Here is a 26,698-nt window from a genome sequence, read left to right as displayed (position 1 = left end):
ATACATAGCACACACAACTATTGGGTAAAATCAGGGGGACAACAACTGGCTGGTTAAGCAGGTCCCTGTTAGCCCCTGCTGTTAGATGCAGCAACTACACCATCCGGTGCTTAAAGGAATAGTTCACCCAAAAATTAAAAATTCACTATTCCATATGCGTGTACACAGTGGCGAATTCTCAGGGCCAGCAAAGCCTTCTCTGCTAGCCTAACATGTCTAATAAATAAATATTTTTTTATCCTTTCATTCTCATTCACCTTTTTGCCTATTTATTTTCAATCGCTTTCCACTCCTAATTCATCTAAAAAAGAATAGCAAACAACAAATAGTTTATCCAATCAGAATGTATTCCTTGTTCCTTACAAGCAAAGCATGATGACTGGTTCACTTATCGCATGTCGGGCGCTTCCGAAGCAGCGTGTGAGTCTGAGCTCCACCCCGTTAAGCCTTCAGAATTTCTACAGAATCCCTCAACAGTCCAAGTGAATAGGCATCTAAAGTCAGATTGTCAGATTCATCAGCCAATCAGATTGATTTATTTGTTCTTGGTGGGTGTGATCTTTAGGATATGTCCCAGTCGAGGCCTTCTAGCTGGCCTTGAGTGACGCAATCACGCTGTAAGTGATGCACGTAATTTGAAAGTGAAGAGCACGAGATCTAGCTGATGAGTCGGCTGTCACTGCCGCTATCACCATTGAGAAAGAGATTCTTAGGGATTTAAAATCAGGAGGGCTGCTTTTCACTTCAAGTAAATTGGTAAGTGCTTTTTGCAATGTTATAGCAACATCAGGAGTTTTCTAAGTGTAAATTAGGCTGCTGGAGCATTCAGTGTCAGTTTAAGTTTTGAAAAGTAACCGTGTACCCTTACGAAACAAAAATTATTGCAAGAAACATATAGATCACAAATATTATTAGATAGCTTTTTCCTGGTATTAGACCTGCTTGGTTTTGGCTTTCGTGCGTGGACGTGTTTTAAAAATGTCAATTGGTATTATTATTTGGCTGCGATGTAATGCATGATGTCCATAGGCATAGGGTGTCTTATTAATTGTGAAACAGTGTTTTCTTAATGGCATGAATCGCACTGAAGGCCAAGACTTAAAATTCATGGGCCGCCACTGCATGTACACATGCTATTTTTACTCAAGGTGGTGATGATGTTTCAGTGATTGACTTGATTTTCATTTGACATTGCTATTTGACGAAAACGTGGAAGTAAACTATAGCAAGTGCAACTCATGAACAGTATGATTTGGCTATTGTCATTTTGGTGTACTACTGAAATTATGTAAATTGTGTATCTATTTAAACTCAATTATTGCTTGAGAAAATAAATATGTGTAGCTTATGTGTAGATTATGTGTTATGTGTAGCTCAATGTGTTTGACAGCCAGTTGAGTCTCATGAAATTTTAGTGTGGATGTAATTAATCCTGTTCTAGATTTGTTGCATCATCTCTTTGATATATGAAAAATAAAACATCAAAATATGTCAGAATATATTCTATTTGACTATTTTCTATGTCTTGAAAAAGTTTTGAAAATTTGACACTATCTGGGCATTTTGTAGATCCATTTGTGATCGATATAGTGTACGTGCCAAGTATGTAATAATGTCTGGCGAAATCCCTATGCATTTAAGGATTAGTGTAAGTCCAAGATGGCAAACAAAAACTTACTGAGTGCACCTTTAAAGTGCTACCTATGAAGGCAGCTCACTAGTTAATGGAACAGAGCAACAGTGTATAAAAGATCCATTGAAATGGATCAAAGTCAATACACAATGGTGCTTTTCTACTATTGTTGTATTTGCCAATGTAAAAGCAAACTGACAGTATCTCATTACATTCGACAGCATTATTAGACATATGATGCTGTAAACATTTCACTATAAACATACTTCACTTCAGGTTTGCTCTTTTTATCTGACAGATTTACTCATTCATACAGTATATGAGCAAAAACAACTGAGTGCAATTCTCTCAACCTTTTTATCTCTTCCTCTTTTGCAGGGTCGATTGCAAGATGCTCCTATATCAAGTACCACTACTCCTCAGCCACGATACCCAAGAATCTTTCCTACAACATCACTAAGACCATACGTCAGGATGAGTGGCACTCTTTGCGTGAGTAACCAGACTTAACTTTTATAAACACACTCAAGAAATGCAACCACTGTCATTAGAGAATCTTTGCTTTGTAATAAAACTAAAGCATTGGTTTCTAAAAGTTTGCCACAAGGCCCATCTTACCTCACTTGAGGACAATGAGCTGCCATAGTAGCTTGACTAAGTTACATTCATGGTACAAATCAGTGTATATTCTACCAACTGATGTTGAGAAAAGCACTCTCGAAATAGCACAAACAGTAATCATCAAAGGCCTAGTGATCTCACTTGCTCAGACGCTACACTTAAGGTCAAGTCAAAGCCAAATACGGAAAGGGTAAAGCAAAACAATGTGATCATATTCATTATTTTTCACAAGCAAGCACTCTGTAGTCCTAAAGATAGAGATAAGGAGATTTGTTGTTGCTTTTTTAAGAGTAAGTAGGGTACATATGTCAGAGTCAGATACAGGATACCTTGTTGACCCAGTTTTGTCTGGTCCCACACTACCTACCACATAAGATGGAAGTTATGAAGTTGCTTCTGTAGAGTGATGGTGGAGAAATGCTCTAATGCTGAAAGAGGCCATTAGCAGGCCCACACTGAATCTGTGCCAGCAGAACTCCACAGAAAAACTCTTCATTGTCACCAGAGGTATGCTGCAGGTTCACTACTAACGGTGAAGGGCTACAAAATTCTGGAACACATCTGTGGCGAATCGCAAGCTCATTTGCATGTGAAAATAATGAGTGGGAAATTTGTGGCAAGTTTGTAGCAAGAATGGGGAAAGTTTGTCAGAACTCTAAATATTTTGTAATGGTCTGCATGGGAATGGCAGCACCAATGGAGCTTTAAAGGGGATTAATTTAAAGTTGCAACTTCTCCAAGAGGGTTTTACTATGCAAACTTTCTAACAGCAAAAGCACAGCAGGCTGACAGAAACCTAATTAAACTAAAAATATTTAAGAAAAAAATATAGATATACTAATACACTAGGTCAACTTTGTGACCCATCCCTAGTGATTGATATAGACAGGCTTAACATTAAAAAAAAGTTAATGTTATCAACCTGTGCTTATAAAAATGGAAGTAAAATGGGAACAAATTGGAATTGAAAACATGAAAAAAAGGTATTGATTTGAGAATGCACAAGCTTGTCAAAACAATGGCTCTTTTGGGGTGAACACACAAAAGCTTCTCTTTTCTGGCTAAAAGCCACAACTGTAAAACTGATTTCCACTACAACTTTGAAAATGTACACTTAGATGGGCAGTGTGTAAATCTACACACAGAGCCTTGGAGGGTATCAGTTTGCCTGGAAACCCTCTTAAGGGATGAGATTGCGGTTTGCAGATGCCGTGCATAACGTTTTGTCAAGGCTAGTGTGGACATAAGGAAGAGCAAGCACTCAAACTGTCACAGAGTCACAGTCCACTGAGCCGCAGAGTTTAGTCACGGTCACCTTTAAACCCAAAACCAATCTATATGTACACCTCCATCTTTCTCACATTCTTAGTTTCCACTGCTCCAAGATGGAGAGTTAATAAACCTAAGATGCACAAATGACATTGCATGAAATACACAGAGCTCTCGGTGCAGTCAAAGGCAAAACAGATGAAAGAGGAGTTCTATGGTGGGACACATTTCTCACAGTTTCCATTTTGTGCTCAATACCTGTACTTGGTTCACACGATTGGTCGTGTGATAAGTTTAGCCTTTTCAGCAGGTAAACTGTTCATTCCCATTACTAGCCTCTTTGATATCAAAGTCTGACCCAGGCTGGCATCAAAACTATTTTTAACATGCATTGTTTGGGCACAGTTTAAGGTGCATCAAGTATTTGTTTTGTTTTGTTTTACCTTACACCAAATGAAATGTATTTTACTTTTGGAAATTTAGGTTTAAATTGTGTAAACTCACATGAGATAAAGCTCCCTCATGGTGGCCGCCATGTTGAAATCACACGACCAGTCGAATACTCTTCACTTATCTCAGTAATCCCCCTGTTTTGGAAACTTTTGACTGTTAAATAAAGTGATAATGGGAACAAATAAGCCTGTAAATAGGACATTTACACAATTCCATTTCTAACCGAAAACATTTGTTGTAGTGCAATGTTGCATCCACACCTATTGGTGTCAGTACAAAGTCCAAGACCATTGCTGTGGCAACCAGAGGAAAATGGGCAAAAATCTCTTAAACTGCTCTTTAAAGAATTAGATTAATTCATAAAGCACACATTTAGTTGAGGAGTCTAAGAAAATCTCCCATCTTTTTGAGTTTTACTCTATTGAGTGCCATATTGATTTTGAGGCCAAGAGAGGTCAGAAGATCAAGAACTTATTATTAGAGCACATTGAGAAGTAAATGACTCCAATGCTGTCTAAGAAATCTGTCTAAGCCTAGATAGACTACCAAAAATAAGGCCCAAAGGATGCATTTACACGGCAAGGCTTAATGCAGAGACCTGATCTTTTGACAAATAACTGATTTTTTTTGTCCCACGTTTACATTCACTCAAATGACTGTTTACATCAATGACCCATTAAGACACACTTAGCACTGTTAACTTTTTAGTTGTAGTCCTGTCAAGAGTAAAACATGAGTGCCACCTTCAGAATATTCCTGTAAATGGTTATTCAGAAAAAACGGACATGCTTTACCCACTATTCTCTTCTGAAAATACTACAAATGCTCGCTCATGCTATATTACACTGCATTTTGGTAATTTTGCAAAGTAACTTAAATCAAATAAGTAATTCTCATTCATGGCTTGTATATATCATGCAAACATATCAGTGCACAAAACAAGCCTTGAGTGTATCGCAAAACTTACGCCTATGAGAGAGAGAGAGAATTATGATGCTTTTTTAACCGTTTAATTGATTTATACTGATTACTTTTAATCTTTGTAATCACTGTAAAATCTGTGCAAGACATTTCTGCTAGTTATCTTTATAACTCCAAATGAATATACGTATAATCCATTACAGTGGTTATTAATGAATAAAAATTGTGAAATAAGAGAATAATCGGACACAAGTTTTTAGACTTTAGAGTGTTTAGGTTAGATGATCTCACACTGGATGCATATCAAATTTAGAACCACATACGAAAGTGGCCTAGAAAATCAGATCTGCCCCTGTTTAAGTTAGATCAAAGCTTGTGTTGTGTTAAAATGTATTAAACCAACAGAACATGTAACGTTCAAGTGTCACTGCAGTTCTAGTTGCGTTTCGCTCAGATGAGGGCCCAGGCCTGACATTTCATCAAGAGTGTGAAATTGAACAAAGGCAGGTTAGAACATTTCCTGTGCTCTCATAATGCTTATCTGCTCGCGGGTGACATCAGTGAAACTTCACAAGGCTGTGGGATATACACAGCATTCATTTGTACCTGTCAGTCAAAACCCTGGAAACCGACTGTACCGGCAAGAAAGTTACAAATAAAGACACTGATTTTATTATGCTGAGTATCAAAGCAAAAGATAAGACTCCATTGAAGCCTTAACTATTTGTTTTTAGCAATGAACAGATTCAAAATAATGGAAGCTTTTTGGCATTTCATCTTTAGATGAATATAAAGCCCTCTGGGAAGCTACATTCTATGTAGGTAATAGGCATAGTGTTCCAAGAGTGCTGATATTTACTATAACAGCACTGGGATGCTTCATTGTTGGTATCACTCCACTTGTATGTATTCACGTTGTTCTAGACAGGCTTTTAATCTGTGTGTTGCTCTGTGAAATGTAACCTTTGAGCCTGCTTTGGCTTTGTTTGTACCTATTTTTTTTTTAACTGAGCAAAAATAGTCAAAATAACTGGCTATATTGTGTCTAAAATGTAAGTTACTCGATATTAGCTTTTTGTTGAAGTTATTATTGCCGAATCACAGCAGTGCTGATAGTCCATACTCTTACTAGTGTGCTTAAATATACAGACTTTCATTACTCCATCTTTTACTTTAGTCTTGTCTTATAAAAAAATGGGAGTTTGATTGCTTGATTGTTGTTGTCTTGGGACCCTACTAAAAACAGGATCTGTAATGACATGCTAACATTCTAAGCTGTAATTTAGTCTTTACCCTGGAGTGGGATACACAGAGGAAATGAATTAAGAGTAATTAACCGTCACTGTTGTAATCAGATACTATTAAGTTGGGATGGAGCCATTTGTATCATTGCTGTACTTACACTTGAACTGTATGAGTATTAACTTTCAATGGATAGAATGGCAGACGAATTGCTTTTAATTGTACTTTGTAGAATGTGGAGTTCGAATATGGCCACACCATATCATTCACTTGTTATACACAAGGGATTTAATTTCCTCAAGATGAGATAATTCCATGTGTTTAAGCATTAATAAATGGAAATTGGCAGTGGTGTCATCATGCAAACCATCTGGGCCTGACATTAGGATGGCACAAATCAGCCAGTCACAGGTTGAAGAGGAGGAGGGGAAGCGTTAGAAAAATCTCTCAATTGTGATTTGGCATTTTGACATCCATGATCATTATATTTTCTTTCAAAAGTGGAGAGACCTTTTCCTCTGTGGTAGTGGAGCTATCACCAGCCAATCTGACAGGTGGAGACTCTGACATCAGGACTCTGATTTTCTCTCACCCTCTTACAGTCAACAGTGAAAGAGCAGAGAGGTACAAAACAGCAATACATTTAAAGGCATATGCACATACAACAGAGGTTATAGTCAACATGAAACGGTGTTTGCAACCCCATTTATGGGTTCATCTATGGAGGCGATATTTTTGCCAAATGATATTACCAGGACCCTTACAAATATCTCTGCAATCCTGAGGTAAAATGCACACTGAGTGGTGCTAAAAGTGAGTAAATTTGTTTCCTAAACAGATTGTTTCGAAGGTTTATGCTCTATCGTGTTTTAAATCGACAAAACCTACCTCCCTACCCTGAACCCGATAGTGGCATAAAAAGCAAATGAAGCAACCATGTTATTTTTGGGTGCTTCTGCGACACTTTCGGTTCACGTGTGAACTCACGTGCACTTTGGGACTCGAATTCCAATCCTTTGTGTTGCAAGTGCAACACTCTCTTAGTTGAGCTACCGCGCAATTTGATTGTATTCGAAAAAGTTTGTAAATGTAATTGGTTATGTAATGCAAATGTTAAAATGAATCGGCTGAAAGTCATGCACTATAGTAAAAGGGTTTTGATGTCATAAGAAAGTATTGTGTGAGGAATAGGGTAAAAAGTGTTTATGAACTAATAATCTGCCGTATTACTCGTGATTTGTGTGAAAGGAAATGAAAAGCATTGTTGTTGTAATGCCTATAGTGTTTATTTCACCAGAAAACTGCCCCGATATGTACAATGAATCATTTTTCAAATATGTAGGTATAGTAACATGATTCAATGAGATGAGGTAAAACAGGTAATAAGAAAGCAAATAGGGCCAATAAAAGATATTAAGGGTTGTAGGACAAAAATTATGAACTATTAGATGAAGCACACTTGGAATTTTTTCCAAGTATTTGGAAAGACTACATACACATTAAACTAAAAACTACATTTTTGGCTAAGGGAAAAAGTAAGGCCGTGATATTGCAAATGTGACCTTGCAGGCTTGGAATGACAATGATGATATTCTATGGATGGAAATTGACCACAATCAATCGCCACTGACAAACACAAAGTAAGACAGTGCTAAATAAACGTGGTATTATCAGGCACCAAACACTCTGCCGTGTAATATTAATTATTCAAATCCTTATTTACAACAGTAATCCTTTATGTACCACATAACCTCATTGGAACACAAAATTTGTAGTACAAATCTTGGGTCTTTTTTTTTTTTTTTTTTTAGCTGTTTATATAAACCAAAACAAAACAATGCTGTTTAATTTTATCATTACCAAGAGGAAATTGTCTCAGAAAAAAAATAATAATAATAATTAAAAAATAATAATAATTCACAGACCTATTTATGTTGCCTGAGTACACAGTTGCTAATCCCTTTGCCATTAATTACAAACCATGATTTCTTTGTCCTGCCTGTTTTAGTGATTGCACCATTTTGACTTGCAATAATAATCACTCACGCACTATATCATCCACAGACCACAGCAGCAATGACACACCCTTATTTGAAGGATGATTGATGGCAAATACAATGAACAGACTAAAAATGAACAGGAAACACAACAACAGTCATGGAAAACTTAGAGCCATAGATTGATGCACTTCACACACATGCTCATCATTTCAGATTAGCCAGATTTCCCTTTGCGTTTGAGTGTGTGACTGGTATGCCCAGAAGGGCTGTAATCTGACAGATGACCACCCAGTGATGATTAGTCTGTGGCTGGCCAAACGAAAGTTGCCCAGTGGCCACAAAGCAATGGCTTACTTTGATCTCTGAGCTTAAATGAAAAGAAAACTGCCCTGCTATTGCAATAAAGAGTTTACAATCACAGTGCCACATGATGGAGCAGAATCTACAACACTGTTTTAATCTCCATCCATCCATCCATCCATCCATACATAAAATGACTTTACATTTAAACACTCTGCACTTTGCAATAAGCTTGCATAACATCTATAACGGTAGCATAGCTCCAGACACATGAAAGTCATTGTCTATATCAGTGGAACATTTTGTTCAGATTACAGTGTTTTCAAATAGATTGAGCCCCTTTTTTCAGTAAAACAGAGGCCACTGACTGGCACCTTTTAGCTCTAGTGAATTTGCAGATTAAATTAGGCCAGTAATTCACCATGAAGGCCTGTGGCAAATCATGTGACAAGATGGTGACACTGCACACTCTCTTCAGTATTGTAAGAATATGCTCTCAAGGTCAAGCATTTAAACCAGACTGATCTCTGATAGTGGAATCGTTGACTTTTCTTTAATTAAAATCGTTCTGATCCTCAGAAACCTATACCTAACCATCGGTGGAGTACAAATGTAATGTTAGGGGTGAAAATGCAACCTTCAAATTTTGCTCATCACTGATTATGCAAGAGCGATTACTTCCTGGTTTCAATGTGGGATGTGAACCTGTGTCTCCCACGGTGCTGACACAACATTATTCCAGTCGTGCCACAAGGGAAGGTAAACAAGCTGGAGCCGATGCAAAAATGGCTGTTGGAAGATGGAGCTTGCTGGTAAGTCAGAATAATGGGGGCGATACTAGAAGTCTAATTTGTAATTTAATTTATTGCTATCAGTCGATTAAAATTTTTTATCGCAATTATTTGCTTTATTTTTTTTTTATTTAATCGTGATTAATCACAGATTTTGAAAGTGCTGAAATTTGACACTATATATACTTCTTTTCCTGTCAAAATGCATTATTTCCAGCTTAGGAAAGAAAACAAAATAATATGTAACAATATAATGCTATTAACATTTTACAAACAAAGGCTTCCACAGTATAAAGACAGAAATGCACTAAAATATCACCAATTCAAGTAACATTAAACGCTTCCCAAAGTCTAATTAGGAGTTTGACTAACTGAAAGAACTAGTCCCCACATAGGTTGCATATTCATTGCAATGGGCATAAAATCTCTTAAACTCTCATCCTCCACAATATTAATCTGCTGGTAGACTGTGGCTATCCGCATTCTTACAGTAATCATGAAGTTGTGTTCATGATTCACATCAAGGCGGCAACGCAAGCATCAAGCGGTGCTTTAAACTCCACATGAAATGTCTCATTCTGCATTTTGGTGATAGTTATGACATGACATGATGGCTACTGTGGTAATTAAAATGTGCCTTACATTGCCTGAAAAATACTTGATTCCAAGTTTGATCACAAGTCCCATCTGAGCTCCTTTTAACCATCATTTTATCACTGAGACGAAGCGCTGTTGTGTGTGTGTTGTGAAGTGTCCATCAGTTTAATGACTCCGGCAGACACATTGCAAGGGTTCCGCCCATCCAACCAGTGCTTATGCTGGTTTATGCTGTATTAATGGTAAATGCGTTTATCGCGATTAAGGAAAATGTGTGCGATTATTATTTCTTTTTAATTAATCGCATGCGTTAATGTGTTAATTCTGACAGCTCTATTTTATTTTATTTTATAATTTTTTAAATTAATGAATTAAAATATTATAAGATGTATTCTCTGAAAACAATTCTTAATATCTTATGCAATTGTCTACTCAAGTACATTTCTTGTTTTAAGGATGTTAAGAACTTTTTACTAGAAAACAAGACAAAAATACTGATTATTTTTTTTATTTTTTTTTGCATGATTAGTATTATTATTTGAATTATTTTGCCATCCTATCCATGCAAAATTCTATGGAAAACGATCCATCAGTTGATTTACTGTGCTAAATCTATTGCACGCTCTTCAAACGGGTTAACAAACTGATCCAAGAACTGTCACTGACTGCCATCTATGCCTTCTGTTCTGTAGGGAGTACTTCCTTTCTTTTAGATGAGTACAATGGAGAACAGAGGGCTGTAGCCAATTAAAACAGGGAGAGAAGAGAGAGGACACTATAAATGAGCCCAAATTCGCCTTCTCTGTCCCACAAGAGAGCAGACAATGGCTTTGTTGCTGTAGGTGATGGCATCCATAGAGACTCTCCTGGATTAGTTGAACTGCTAGACTGTAGCTGAGGCTTTCAGTTCATTAAGCGCTTCACTGGGAGCCGGTTAATGACAAACGCTCTAATGGTACTTCCACAACATACTCATTGGAGAGTAAGGAATGGATCTAGCACTTTGGAGGCCTAAGAGAATATTTTCTTTTCCTTTTCTCTTTTTTCTGTGATGTCTGATCTAAAAATAGCAGTGTGGAAATGTATTATGCATATGAAAGCATTAATGGCTTGATGAAAATGCATTGCCATACTTCATAGTGGTGAACATCAGGACAGTTTTCCAACAGTATTGGAGAATGGGTTTACTTTGAGCTGTGTGCCTCAGGTATCAGATTTGTAGATTACGTGACATTTTGATGAAAGGATTTTGCTCTAATATTTATTTCTGGGTGAATCCTACAAAAACATATCCAGGCTACTTTTCACCCAAAAATTTTCAAATAAGAAATTATATTTTGCAACAAAGTTTTATTTTGAAGGACAATTTTTAAGGATCATTAAGAATTATTATTATTATAATTTTTATTTTATTTTTTACATATTGTTTTGCCAATAAAGCCCATTTTCCCCCAAGTCCTCTGTAACGGGATAAAAGGGAAAGGAGGTGGCGAGAACCAGCTTGACAAAATAAATAATATTTTAATTGTAAACTGAATCAAAAGACAAATACACACAGGTGTCGGACAGCTGTCCATAACTCTCTCTCTGCCTCACTGCCGTCTCCAGTCGGCCTTTATCCTTCTCGGGCTAATCAGCCCAATTAGGGGCCAGGTGTGTGGAATCACAGCCCGGCCCCGCCCTCCGCCCTGCCACATCCTCCAACAACATTTATGTTTCATCAATATTTTAGTTTAGTTGTGTTTGCATGTGTAATTAGTTCTTCTGTACAATTAATATGTTTTATTTGTTTGAAGAGGCTTTTTGACATATGGAGGCATTTTTGTACACTAGGATAAATTATTTTTGTAATGCTATAACTTTTGATTACTTTGTCATTTCAACACAAAATGTTTCGCAGATACAACTGACATGCTTTTGAACGAAACAAAATACGTTTTTCAGAGCCACCTTATTTACACCCAGAGATATATAATGTCAAATCAGAAAAATAAAATAAAAAGTAAAGTACATTTTTGGTTCAAATTTTTTTGTGATTGTTCAGCAGTTTCTTAGGCTAAGAATCACAGAATGTATCAGTCTATATCATTAAACATTTTGAAAAGTTTTCTTAACAATGATACCGAACACTTGACCCTCCATGTTTGTTTTATAGAGTTATAAGCCTTTAATTTTGGGTTTGCCACTGAAACAGGAAATCTTTAGAAACACTTTCAGAGCTTATAAATAAGTAAAATAAAAAAAAAATTCTATCATCTTTATTTCTTGGTGAGTTTCACGAAAACATGTCCAGGTCACATTTCATCCTAAAATCAAAAGAAATAAATTGAAATATATAATATGATTTCTTTATATTTTCCGTTTTATTTTAGGGTGAATTATGAAATATTCATGAGATTCAGCCTTCTGTTGATTTTTTAGAACATATACATCAAGAAACAAGGAACAAATACATCAAGTGAGCAAACAAACAAACAAACAGATGCAGAAAGCACAGAACATTCAGAATGTGCAGACTAAAAGATTAAAAGAGAGTTTCTTGTTAAACAGAAAATACAATGTTTGAAAAACAGGACTTCAAAAAGCACTAGTGTCTCATTAAATCAGCGTGTTTGGCAGCGCATTTTCTGCATAATCACAGTCGTTAATCCACCTGACACATCGCTATATATGTCTGTGTGGATAATCCCTCTTTTTGCTATGCCTCAGCTTTTCCTTTCTGCCTCAAAAATAGCTTTGCCTTGGAGGGACTGAGCAAGAATCCAACTCTATTTCTCCCCTTGTAGTCACAAATGATGACAAACTAGCCCCAGTATTCAACCTTTAGAGATCCCAGTTGCAATGAGTTCTTTGGACAGCAAAGCTTTACTTTAAATGTACATTTAGTCCCTATTTGCCACACAAATTCACAAAGGCTCATTGCACTGCATTAAAGGGTATCTGAAGTAAAAGCTACTCTCCCTAGAGCAAAGTTGTTTTATAGGATTCAGCATATCAGTAAGTATGAGTAAGTATCCAGTGCTTGGTCAGCTAAATTAATAATTATACATGGAACAGGATTAAAGTCAACATAACATAAAAAATTACCTCATTTACTTTCTTAATCAATTACTGATGGATAAAAGTAAGTCCCATCATTCATTTTCCCATTGAATATTCAGCTTCATCCAGAAATATGTCCCATTATGGAATAAAAAGGGTTTCAAATGCCATTTCATGTTGACTTTAAGCATGCATTGGAAGGGACATTATATATAGACTAGTTGTAAAAACAACAACAACAAATGATTAAAGTGATTAAGATTAAAGGACATCAGATCATTTGATTATAAATTATTTATGATGTACTGTATTTACATAGTCAGCTCACAATGCTGAGAAAATTAGCAACAGCTCTAACCTCCATTTAACATCTGTGGGGGGATTTCGTTGGGTATATAAACTGAATATTTAATGCAGACAAATTCAGATCCTTTAATGATTTATAGTCTAGCAGTCTACATCTAGCATTACATCCTCAGTCACCTTGAAGCCTGGCATTGATAATATGTGTGCATAGATGTCTGTTTTAAAGGCCAGATGAAATCACTTGATGAGCACAGCTTTCTTTACCGTGTTGACATAGCGGAACATTTCAAAGGGCTTGTCCCCTTTTCTTTAGAATAGCCCAATAGTCTTTAGTTAACATAGCAAAATGAAAAAATGACTGATAAGATTTACTTAATTTTTATTTCGCAAGTTTTTGCACATAGTTTTTTAAAGTAATTTTAATGGTATAAAATGAAGTAAAATCTACTTAGCTTCATGACATAATATTGATTGAGCACATTTAACTTAAACATTTCAGTTAATACAGTAACTTTTACTTACAAATCTTATGTATATTTAGCAAAATTTTAATGAACATTTTATTGGCACGTCATATTTAGAACTTTCCTTTCAAACACGTTTAATCATTTACCACATGATATACCAAAGTTTTCCACAGTGAAGCTTAATGCATGTCATGTAGTCTATTAGACAACATCACCATGCAATACAGGTATTAGAAACAAGATACAGGGCTGTGCATGCAGACCTCAACACTTGGTGCGCAAAAAAACGATGACGGTAATAATCAAAAGGTAATTTCTTTGATCATGAACAGGTCATTTTGAGTAGTAAATGATCTTCAGATTTCACAAAACAAGAAGTTACCAAGCGTAACAGCAAAATTAGCAATAAAAACAGTGTAAATAACCTTACAAACAGTGAAACCATTCATTAATTATTCAAGCCTGGTGTACGCTGGAAACACCAGCTTCGAAAAGTTAAGTAAAATTTACTTATTTTATTTACTTGTGAAATGTACTCAAATTAACAAATAAATATGACAAGGTTTTCTACTTTAAGAATGACACATGATGAAGCATTTTAAAGATAACAAGCAATCATGAATACTTTTTACTTATAATCTACAGCATTCATTTTTACACGTTTGTATTTCAGTAAAAATGTAGAATTTACTTAATATTTCCAAGTTCATGCTTTAACTTATTCAAAGCAGAAATTATTTAATCTTTTCTGCTATATTTACTTCACCACAAAATATACACTACCAGTCAAAAGTTTTGAAACACTTGATTGAAATGTTTCTCATGATCTTAAAAATCTTTTGATCTGAAGGTGTATGCTTAAATGTTTTAAATTAGTTTTGTTGACAAAAATATAATTGTGCCACCATATTAATTTATTTCATTATAAAACTAAAATTGTATATATATATAAAAAAAAGTTTTTGAAATTGATGACTTGGACCAAATAATAAAGAAAAGCAGCTAATAAGTGCCCAACATAGATGGGAACTCCTTCAATACTGTTTAAAAAGCATCCCAGGGTGATACCTCAAGAAGTTGGTTGAGAAAATGTCAAGAGAACATGTCTGCTAATTCTAGGCAAAGAGTGACTACTTTGAAGATGCTAAAATATAACACAGTTTTAATATATTTTGGAATTTGTTTAGTCACAACATAATTCCCATATTTCCATTGTTATTCCATAGGTTTAATGACTTTACTATTATTCTAAAATGTGAAGAAAAAAAAAATTATAATAAAGAATGAGTAAGTATTTCAAAACTTTTCACCGGTAGTGTATATATATTTTTTTCAGTGAAGGACATGATGTGCTACTTGCTACTGCTAACCAGAAACAGGTGGTATTAGGGGAAGGGAAATTCTCATTCTAGAGAGCATTTTATTGGACAAAATGAGTGAGTGCAAGATGAGTCATCAATCTGCAAAAAGTTAATTTTGTCAACTTTTAGGAGTACACTATCATAGATTACCTCAAAGCTAACAAACATGGACTACTGTAAATGCCATACAAACTCAACTATTTTTTTTAAATAGGGTCTTTAAGGCAGGGCAAAGGTAAGCTAAGTTGCAGTACCTGTGACATTAAAAACACAGCCCTCTGCCCTCCCTTGAAGACAAGACTGCCAAATAATTTCCTATTTCAAAACTCCAAGCATGCTCTTGTTTAATATGACACGCTTCAGATTCAGCCGTGACATTGAGTTTAATCAGAATTTCTCAGCACTTCAGCAGTCCCATCCACTTTCAAAGTGAGGCAAAGAGATTCAATGATCTTAGGATGTGTTGGAAGGAAAATTGTTATGTGAATGAGTATGTGTGTATATTTGTGCATACTGCCTTAAAACGAGTTGAATAAGAGAGTGAAGTTGGAGGTGTGCCATGTGTTGGCTCAGCATCCCCCACAACGCTTGTTCTCTTAGGGCACTAGAGAGAGAAGGTACACAAACATTACTGTACTCACCAAACACAGCAAACAGAGATGTGTGCAGGCTGCTGAATACTACTGGAATTTTTATAGACACCATTAAGCAAATTAAATTATCTCTTTTTTTTTTTTTTTTTTTACTTTCACATAATATTAGCTATCTTAAATAAAACCTGTTGTTCACAGATGCTGTTTGTGTTTTAATAACATTTTATGTGTAGGCCTAAATATAACATAACAATTAACTGATCAGGGTTTTTTTTTTAAGCACTCGTGCTTTATTGCTTTATTTAGTGTTACCAATTAACAGCCTTTAAGTGCAACATTTTTATTTCTAACTGCTTGAAAAAACTTGGAAACTTGGAAACCCCCCCCCCACACACACACCAAAACCACTATTTAGCTCAACATCACTATAGTTAATGCAAATGCTTTTTAGCTTTGCAGTTCATTGATGATATGAATGTATAAGGATGTAAAAGCAAACCATTGATGCTGTTTTTGGAGACCTTTACATTAAACCTCTCATGCATAGACATTATCTCTAATGGAGCACCAACATTTCATGCACTCCCACAACTAACAGTCCATTCTGAAAAATAAATTGCATATGCAATTCGAGACTCATTTGGTTTGTACAGAACAAGAAGTGTCAACTGTAAAAGGGTTTTTATTCATAATATCTGAATTTGTATTGTGATTGCATTCAATTTTGCCCTAAAAGCTGTGTGTAAACCAACACAGAATAGGTACTGATGTGTTTCAGTGCTGTTAAGCTGATTATAGTTCTAAGGTATATCTGAAACATTTAGCACATACTGTAGATGCAGGTCATTAGGTTGTCTTAGCAATTATTAAAACAACCCAAACCTATAAAATGTGACCATTTACCTCTCTGAACTTATAGTTCAATTCATGAGATGAATATGGTTGGAAGAATTTATAATTACGGCTTTGAAGAATCCATTTGGAGAAATTTGACACAAGTTGTGAGATACTTGACAGTAATTGTTGTGGTCCTGCTGTGGCAGACTCCTCTTATTGATCATCTTAATCAATAAATGTGTCACATTTTTCACTGAGTCTCTCTAAATGACCGGTCTACTTGTAATACATTAGCAACTCTTGTGAAAATGAATTGATAACACTTTGCATCACGTAACATTAACCAAGATTAATAAATGCTGAAAAAACATATTGTTCCATAGCATTAACTGTTAACGTATATAACCTAATTGTAAATGTTACCATTTACTTGTATATGAGCTCTTACTAAAACATTTGTAAACATTTATAAAATGTTACTTATTTTCTTATGGGAGAAATAATAATTCAATATAGAAATGGAAGTCCCACCTTTCAGTTAATACAGCCAATCACCTTGCATGATAGAGTTTATTTATTCTAGAATGCACATTAGCTGGACACAAAAAAACAAAAAAAAAAAAAAAAAAAAAACAAAGAAACATAACGAAACAAATAAATGAATCAAAGAAACAAAACAAAACAAAAACAAAACAAAGAAATGAGACAAAACAAAAGAAATGAAACAAAACAAAAAAGACAAAAGACAAAACAAAACACAAAACAAAGAAATGAAACGAAACAGAAACGAAATGAAACAAAACAAAGAAACGAAACAAAACAAAAGAAACTAAACAAAACAAAACAAAAAATGCAAAAGACAAAACAAAAAACAAATAAACAAAACAAAAAAATGAAACGAAACAAGATAAAAGAAATACACAACATATATTTATTTATTTATTTTTTGCGTGACATGAGCTATAGAAGCAAAATAATTATACCATTATTTTCAGACTTTATTGCTGATTTGACATATATTATTGAAGCCATCTTGATAAACAGTCTTTTCCCTTTCAAATAAATTGGAACTATACTTGTAGATCTATTACTTACATGTTAGTAAAACATCTGTTTTACTAATATTAGCTTTGGAGCTCATGTTGGCGATGAAAGTTCACGCAACACGCAAATTTTACTGACCCATTTCCCCGCATTATTTCCTGTCATATCTCTACTATGCCTATAACTAAAAATGCCTATATATGATCCTTGATTTTCCGGGATTCATTGAGTAGACTCACAATTTCCTGCAATGCCATGCAAGGCTTGATTTCTTTCCCAAATGCTAACATAATTCCCTTCCTGCATCATTATGGCCTACTGTAACACTCAGTATTGACACACACTTAGTGCTTTCTCCAGCAATACCAGCACCATACTGACGGCTCCATCTTCTCCCCTAAAGTGCAGCAATAATCTGGTTAGTCACATTACCCAGTCTCTCTGTCCACTGCCTGGCAAATCCCAAAGTAATTTAGACTTAAAAGAAGAGGAGGTGGTTTACGCTGCTGTGACTGGCTGCCACATAGAATTTCACACTGCAGTGTTTTGTATTGCTCCACTGTTTAGTGCCATTAGATCAAATCCCCTCTCCAGCTCGTGTCTGCTAGAGACTCACCATGGTGTTGAAAGGTTTAAAAAGTGTGCAAAACACCCACTTCAACACCCTACTTAATCTGACATTAATGCTCATTAAAATTCAACAACCTTTAGCCTAGGAGCAATAGCTGTCATAATCACATGATGCAACGAATGTAATGAAAAGCAGTGCTGAAAGTGAATATTCACAGAGTTGGTTTACAAAGCTTCTATGCATTTAGATTGTACATGTGCATCTATGCATTGTTTATGTGTCTGCCGTGACTCTGTTCATCTGAGAAATATCTGCTGTGACAACTGTGGAAAGAAAGAGAAATGTTCTTCAAAATGGAGTTTTGAATTTCCTGTTATAAAACTGATAGTTCCGACTGTACTGATTGTATGAGCTGCATTTGATTCAAATAAATTGTAATTCAAATAAACACACACCTGTGACTTCATATTCAATGTTAATGTGCCAAGTTGCTACGTTGCTTGGGCAGTCATAAAAAGCATACCTTTAGAGTAATAAACCAATACTTTGCTAAATAATTGTTTATTTAGATTATTATTAATAATATATATAATGATGAATTGAACATTGGTGTCTGGTCATATTGCTGTTAATGCCAGTTTAACAACAATTAAGGGGGTTCTAGACAAATATAGTGAAGTAGATAGCAGCTTAAACAAGTATATTTAGCTTAACACATCCTGCAGGCTTGGAATGCAGTCACACATTTTTACCATCAATTCTCACTTGTCAAAGGTCATTGTGTGAGAACTTCTTTTGGCACCTTGCCTCTGAAGAGCTTGCTGTCAGAGTACTGTAACAGACTAGCCTTGTTAGGAGTTGAATAAAGAGAGGATTTTGCCACTATTATCTCAAAATTTCACTTCCCTTACCATCTGTTTGTGGACTATGTACAAGTAAAATAGGTCACTAAGCATTTGCCAGACAAAATGTACTCTGCTTGACTCCAGAGATGCATGTTCAGGCTTCAGTGGCTAAAAATGTGTTTGCAAATATTTTAGCCAAGACAAAACATTTAGTACAGATACATATTAGGATGCAAATTTACAAGGATATACGTAGCTAAATCTGCAGAGATTCATGTCGGTTTGTGTTAAAGTAAAAGACCTGTTCAAGTTCTACAACTTGCTGTTGTTGAAAGCAAGAATCACAGACAAAATATGCCAAATGTGCAAACAAAAGTCTGTGTTTCAGCTTTGACACACTAAACACAATGAGTACTTTTGGGCCTATTTGTTCAAAACACTTGACCAAATGAGTCTCGAAACTCTATCAGAATGCCCCTTCCCTCCTGCTGTGGTATTATATACTGCTCCATTATTTGCCCATATAGCTGGCAGGGAGCTGTCTGTGGATTAGGGATTATGATTGATTGATTTAGGCCACAGAGAGTCCACATTATACTGAAAGCGTCCATGTTTCACATCGGTATAGCAGATAAAGACTTACAGTGGTGGCCAAAAATATTGGCACCCTTGGTAAAATATGAGCAAAAAAGGCTGTGAAAAAAATCTGCATTGTTTATCCTTTTGATCTTTCATTAAAAAAAAAATAAAAAAAAATCTAACCCATAACTGAAGTAAAACAATTGAAACAGGGGAAATATCTCATTATTAAATAAATATTTTTCTCCAAAATGCATTGGCCATAATTATTGGCACCCTTTTATTCAATACTTTTTGCAACCTTCCTTTGCCAAGATAACAGCTCTGAGTCTTCTCATATAATGCCTAATGAGGTTGGAGAACACCTGGCAAGGGATCTGAGACCATTCCTCCAAACAGAATCTCTACAGATCCTGCAAATTCAGAGGTCCATGTTGGTGGACTCTCCTCTTCAGTTTACCCCACAAATTTTCTATGGGGTTCAGGTCAGTGGACTGGGATGGCCATGGCAGAACCTTGATTTTGTGGTCAGTGAACCATTTTTGTGTTGATTATGATGTTTGTTTTGGATCATTGTCCTGCTGGAAGATCCAACCAGGGCCCATTGTAAGCTTTCTGACAGGGGCAGCCAGGTTTAGATTTTTTATCTGTTGGTATTTGATAGAGTCCGTGATGCCATGTATCCAAACAAGATGTCCAGGACATCTGGAAGACAAACAGCCACACAACATTAAAGATCCAGCTCCACATTTAACTGTGGGTATTGGGTACTTCATCTCTTTATGCGCCAAACCCATCTCTGGTGTTTGCTGCCAAAAAGCCTTTTTTTTGTTTCATCTGACCATAGAACCCAGTTTAATTTGAAGTTCCAGAAGTGTCTGGCAAACGAAGATGCTTGAGTTTGTTGTTGGATAGGTGCAGAGGCTTTTTTTCTTGAAACCCTCCCAAACAAATTGTGGTGATGTAGGTGATGTCACTTTTTTTTTTTTTTAGACTTTCTGACCCCAAGACCCAACTAACTTATGCAATTTCTTTGGCCTCTTGAACCACCCTCTTCACTGTGCATAGAGACAATATACAGACACGTCCTTTTCCAGGCTGATTCTTAAGATCTCCAGTTGATTGGAACTTGTTCATTATTGCCCTGATGGTGGAAATCAGAATTTTCAATGCTTTGGCTATTTCCTTATAGCCACTTCCCATTTTGTGAAGCTCAACAACTTTTTGCCACACATCAGAACTATATTCTTTAGTCTAACACACTGTGATTGATGATTAAGGGAATTTGGCCTGTGTTACCTCATATTTATACCCCTGTGAAACAGGAAGTCATGGCTGAACAATTTCATGTTCCTAGTCACCCAGGTGCACTAAAAATATGTCAAATATGAATGGGAATATACTTGCAGGTATATTTTACTCAGAAGAATTTCTAGGGGTGCCAATAATTGTGGCCAACATGTTTTGGAGCAAAATATTTACTTAATGAGATATTTCCCCTCTTTCAATTGTTTTACTTCAATGAAAAGTTAGATTTTGGTGAATTTTTGAATGAAAGATCAAAAGGATAAACAATGCAGATTTATTTTCACAGCCTTCTTTGCTCATATTTACCAAGGGTGCCAATATTTTTTATCACCACTGTATATCTTATGGATTTATAATCAGATTACGTTTGGTAAATGAGATTTCTGAGCTATAAGAAAAGAGACAAAGGCTCATGTACATTCAACCACACAATGAAAACAGGGCTGCCTGTGTACTATAGGTCAAAAATGGGTCACAGATCTGTTCTGATAGGGTCGCGGACAATAGGGGAAAAACAATGCTAAATGTAAATAATACAATACAACTAACCATATAATCATGTATATTTACAACAAAATCAAATCAAATCAAATCACTTTATTGTCACACAGCCATATACACAAGTGCAATGGTGTGTGAAATTCTTGGGTGCAGTTCCGATCAACATAGCAGTCGTGACAGTGATGAGAAATATACCAATTTACAATAACATCAAATTAACACAACACAATTTAAACATCTGATATACACATAATTACACTCAACAATATACAAATAATAACATACACTGTACAGTATACAATACGCACTATATAGATACACATTATTCAATAAAAATAAAAAATTAAAATATATAAAAAAGTATATATAGTATATATAGAATGTACAGTATTGTACTGTATTGACATTCAGGCTGTCGGTTGATAGTCAGTTGTTAAGAGAGAACATAATATAATAATAATAATAATAATAATATAATTATTGCATAGGATTGCATATAATTATTGCAACAGGAAAATGCATAGGATTATCAACATTTTAAAGAGAGGAGAAATGCTTTTCATCTTTTTTTTTTTTTATTAAAGTCAAATGTTCTGCATCCAATTAAACTCTAAAAATTATAATATTTATTTGATTAATTATATATAAATTAATATTATTGAATAATTTTTTTATTTAAAGCTGAAGTATGGAACTTTTTCTGTTTAAATACTTTGCCCTAGCTTAATATGCAGAGACAACTATCAGTAAGCCATTCATAGGTAAATTTCTCGAAAATTAAACTGCGTTTCTGTTGCACTATAAAAATTGCTCTGTTTGTTTTGAGCGACCGCTTAGACCCACTCCATCAATGTTACTCAACCAATGGTGTGAGTTTGGGGCGGGTTTTCAAGCTGTTTTGGAAACCAAGAATCTTGAAAACCTTATTTTTGCAATTCCTTTTAGTGGCGCCAGTGGCGATGAAATTACATACTTCAGCTTTAATATAATATTGATATTATAAGTACATTTCAGTGCTTGATTTTAAGGACAAATTTGCACACAATTCTCTACAATGTCATTGTATGCCGTAGCATTAAAATTGGTCTGTAGTGTAGTGTGTTACTGTATGTTTTGATAGAGGTTGTTTGTCAGCACCAAGTCAATGATAAGAACCAGTTTCCTAGTTAAAACAGCAAGACATCGAACTAAGTCATTTGAGCTGGACACGGCTGTCTGGCTTCCACCAGCATCTTGTTGAGAAGTCTTACAGCTTCTTCATCTCTCTCTCATTTTTATCTCTCTGAGATGGAAATATTCTGTGTGCCACTCTGCTGGAGCTTTTGGCTGGTGTTTGGTGGCACGAGCGTCAGCATTTGCTGTCTTATCAGCTCAGTGCAGTCGAGGGACAGTCTAGAATGCTCAAGGTCACTGCTGCCTCACACTTCACAAAGAACAGAATAGCAGAAAACAGCATTTTGGATGCTTCTTTCTTTTAATGTTAGCGCCATGGTGCAGAGGGAATGCATTTTAAGATTCGGCTTAAAGTGTTTTGGGTTTTTTACCACCACCTAACTTCCTTTGGTAAGGAATGTTTATGTACAGGTGTTGCAGGCAAGATGAGGGTAGAATATAGCAATGTTTGTGTATTCTAATGGCAGCTAGTTTGCCCCTACATAAATCTTTGCCTTAGGGTCTGATATAGACTTTGGGTGTAAAGTAGTGGTATTGTGTGTACTAAAGAGATGGGCATACGGTGAATTTTCAAGAACACTGAAATGTTTTCCCACTAAGAAATATACAGTACGTTGATATGTTCTGTTACAATATGTCACAAGAGGGGAAAAAACACTGTCAAATCATGGCTTTATGCTTTCAACAGTCTGCCAGCTGATTAATTTTGTGGAGGATGTGAGTTTTGTGGAGGAAGAGAATTAATGTCCATTGCAATAAATATGCAACCTATGGAGGGGCTAGTTCTTTTAATTACTCATCCTCCTACGTAGACTTTGGGAAATGTGTAATGTTACTTGAATTGGTGCTATTTTAGTGCATTTCTATCTTTATACTTTAGAAGGCTTTGTTTGGAAAATATTAATGAAGCATAATGTTGTTACATATAGTTTTTTTTTGTTTTGTTTTTCTAAAAAGCAAATAAATGCATTTTGACAGGAAAATAAGTATATATAGACTCAAATGTTACTACATTCAAAATCTGCGATTAATCATGATTAACTATGAAAAATATGCGATTACACATTTTAATCGACAGCACAAGTTTAAATGTATAAATAAGTTTGAGTTTAGCAGCGAAGTATGTTTTACAGCATGCAGATTATGACGCGATGTTCGCAGATCAGCATTTCAGTCAGTGGTGTAGTGATGACTGAAGAGGTGGGCGTACTGTGAATTTCTCAATTTCTCAAGGACATAAACTGGCAGGGGAAGGATACAGTTAATAATTTTACAAAGTTGAATAGTACAACTTGTATTTCAATGTATAAATATGTTCGCGTTTAGCAGCTAAGTAAATTTACAGTGCAAATTAAAAAAAAAAATAAAAAACAACTCTATTGCTACTGGCGCATCAGCCAAAGTCTTTTTCAAGGCAAGTCAGTCCACTCGGCGGTCAACTTTGGAACGGTCCCTGGCAGCTATTTTCAATGGATACAAGCGGCATAAAGGTACAGCTCCTATCTACTTGAATGGGTAAAGACCGAAATCTCCAAAACGGTTGGTCAAGTTTACGATTTCAAATCAGCAGTTAAATTTGACGACAATGGTATCATAAATTGTGCTTCTTTAGCTCAGATCATGCTTGAAATCGCCATTTTTCAGGCTGGTCTAGCTTATGCGCATGCGCTGTCTCAAGTTGACTGAAAGGCGATGTCTTCATATAAGGTTATTGGCTCCTTAACATGTAAAGCAGGACTTGCTTTTCTGCATCCGCCATATAGGCCATTCCCATTTCTTCCATTCATTTTAATAAAAGTGGTCTGTCTTGAGTTAAAAAGTTTTTGCATCAGCATTTCATTGTAGACACTACAAATGTCCCGCCACTTAATGAAAAGGAAAATACAATTGGTTAGCAAATATCACATCGTGGCTGAAACAAATGTTCTGATTGGTTGTTCAGCTACAGTATGTTACACCTTCTATCATGCCCTTGCCTTCAGTTCAGATTGTCTGCCTCCCTCTGCTCCATGCGCTTTAAGAGAGAATCTTAATAATAAAAATACATTATTAAAAAGAAATATTCTGCGGTTCAATATAAATTAAGCTCAATCGACAGTATTTGTGGCATAATGTTGATTACTACAAAAAATTATTCTTTATAAAAGAATACAATTATTCTTTAAAAAAAGAAAATAATCAAAGTTACAAGTGAGGCACTTACAATGGAAGTGAATGGGGCAATTTTTGGAGGGTTTAAAGACAGAAATGTGAAGCTTATAATTTTATGAAAGCACTTACATTAATTCTTCTGTTAAAATACATGTACTATTTGAGCTGTAAAGTTGTTTAAATCGTCATTTTTACAGTTGTTTTAGGGTTTGTTGTTATTACATCGTAATGACAATGAATTTGTCAAATTGGCTATAACTTTACACAGAAAAATGTTTAAAAAAAACATGTTTACACTTATAATATACTATATATGATAATATAGTTCTATTATTTGTGAAGTTTTTAAATCACTGGATTAATACAAAAAAAGAGGTATTACTATGTAGTAATATGGAATATCCAAATAATTTCTGGGTAAGTTTGCAGCAAAATTAACTATACCAGAATATATACCATTAACATGATACAAAATTACTCTTACCGTAATATAAAATTTTGGTCATATGGCATACACCATAGGCCAAATCCACACTAATCCATTTTCATTAGAAAACTTTTCAGTTTCTAAACATCATTGTTTTCAAAAGTATGCTGTTATGGAGTGTGTTTTGTATCCGTTTTCGGTAACGGAAAACGCTGTTCCAGTGTGGATGAGAGGCGTAAATGTAGCAAAATTCAAATAATAACAACACATCAGTGTGGCTGTGCCCCTAATATATTTGCTTCATTAATATAAAAGAATTACTAAAGCCTCAAGGGCTCCACATTTTGAAAAGAATTTGCTTTGTGGCCCCTGAGCTTTATAAAGTCGAGAGATGCCACAAACGTGACAGCTACATGGCTGAGGCAGGTCCTGTCACACAGTGCCTGTCATGGGACATTGGTGGGCTTTCACACCCGCACAGCTGGTGTCAAATCCTTTGCACCGATGTCAGCTTCTCTCACTTCTGTTGTTGTTGTGACATGTGACAAGTGGAGTGACACTGCCCCTGCACTCTTCCCATAGTCCCACTCAGCATCAGCAACAAGCACAACTGCAGCACCCAGATCCTCACACTACTTGCTGAATGCGTGGTAGAGCCAGTCAGGTGCTGCAGTGACGTGTGACATTAGCCTAAGGCAAAACTCCCACTAATGTAATTCAAGGAATATTATAAATTAAATACAACTAAAAGGGATAGTTCAGCCAAAAATGAAAATATTGTGATGATTTGCTCAACTTCATGTTGTTTCAAACCTGTATGAACACAAAAGGACTGTTTGGCAGAATGTTCAGTCTGTCACCATTCACTGTATGGAAAAAATGCAATGAAAGTAAGTTATGACTGAGCCTAATATTCTGCCTAACATCTCCTTTTGCTTTCCACAGAAGAAAGAATGTCATATGGGTTTGGAACGAAATGAGGGTGAACAAATGATGCCAGAATTTTTATTGGATTTAACTATCCCTTTAAGATCTATTGACAGCAGCTGTCACCTGCTTTTTAGGACAACAGAAAATGATTTCACATTGTCCAGTTGGTAAAAAAATAAACAGTTAATTTTTTTATGTGGTAATCGACTGCATGGAGGTTTTGCTTGCCACTGTCACCTTTACCTTGTCACCAAAAGTTCTTTGTTAAAAAAGTCTACTTTGAAAGTATTTGCATTGCGTAAATCACCATACAAATAACATTTAATTGAACTCAACTTGAATTTAACTCAAAATACTCCTTTCAGGACATTAAATAGAATGCAAATATATCTAGACTCACTGCATAAAATTATGTTTGCATTCAATAGTTTGTTTTACCCCCTACATATTTGATGAGCTAATAACAGTGTTATAAAAGGACGTTAATTGTTAAATGTTAAACCATTAACTTAACCTTGAAGTCATATGTCTAGACTGCAATCGCATAGGAAAGCTGGGAGGAACTTTTCCTTGAATTTGATAGCCTTAATCTGTCTTACAATATTTAATATGTAATTACTTTTTCCATCCTCCTGGTCTGAACCCATTTGCGATGCATAATCATTTAATAAAACAGAACAGAAAGGACCTCAATGGATGCTCAGGTCTTTTGAAAGTGTGCATGGGAGATGGGTTC

General features: G+C 35.5%; 1 protein-coding gene across 1 annotated transcript in view; it reads left to right on the top strand.

The window, feature by feature from the left end:
* LOC127434982 (transmembrane protein 178B) overlaps nucleotides 1-26,698 on the top strand; it is a 106,572-nt gene that overhangs the window by 59,164 nt on the left and 20,710 nt on the right. The window contains exon 3 of the mRNA XM_051688061.1: nucleotides 2,012-2,125. Coding sequence (XP_051544021.1) covers nucleotides 2,012-2,125 — 114 coding nt within the window. The remainder of the gene's footprint in view (nucleotides 1-2,011; nucleotides 2,126-26,698) is intronic.

The sequence above is a fragment of the Myxocyprinus asiaticus genome, chromosome 45, assembly GCF_019703515.2.
Source record: "Myxocyprinus asiaticus isolate MX2 ecotype Aquarium Trade chromosome 45, UBuf_Myxa_2, whole genome shotgun sequence".
Lineage (NCBI taxonomy): Eukaryota > Metazoa > Chordata > Actinopteri > Cypriniformes > Catostomidae > Myxocyprinus > Myxocyprinus asiaticus.
Note: the sequence above shows the minus strand (reverse complement) of the source record. Positions and strands in the feature narration are given on the sequence as shown.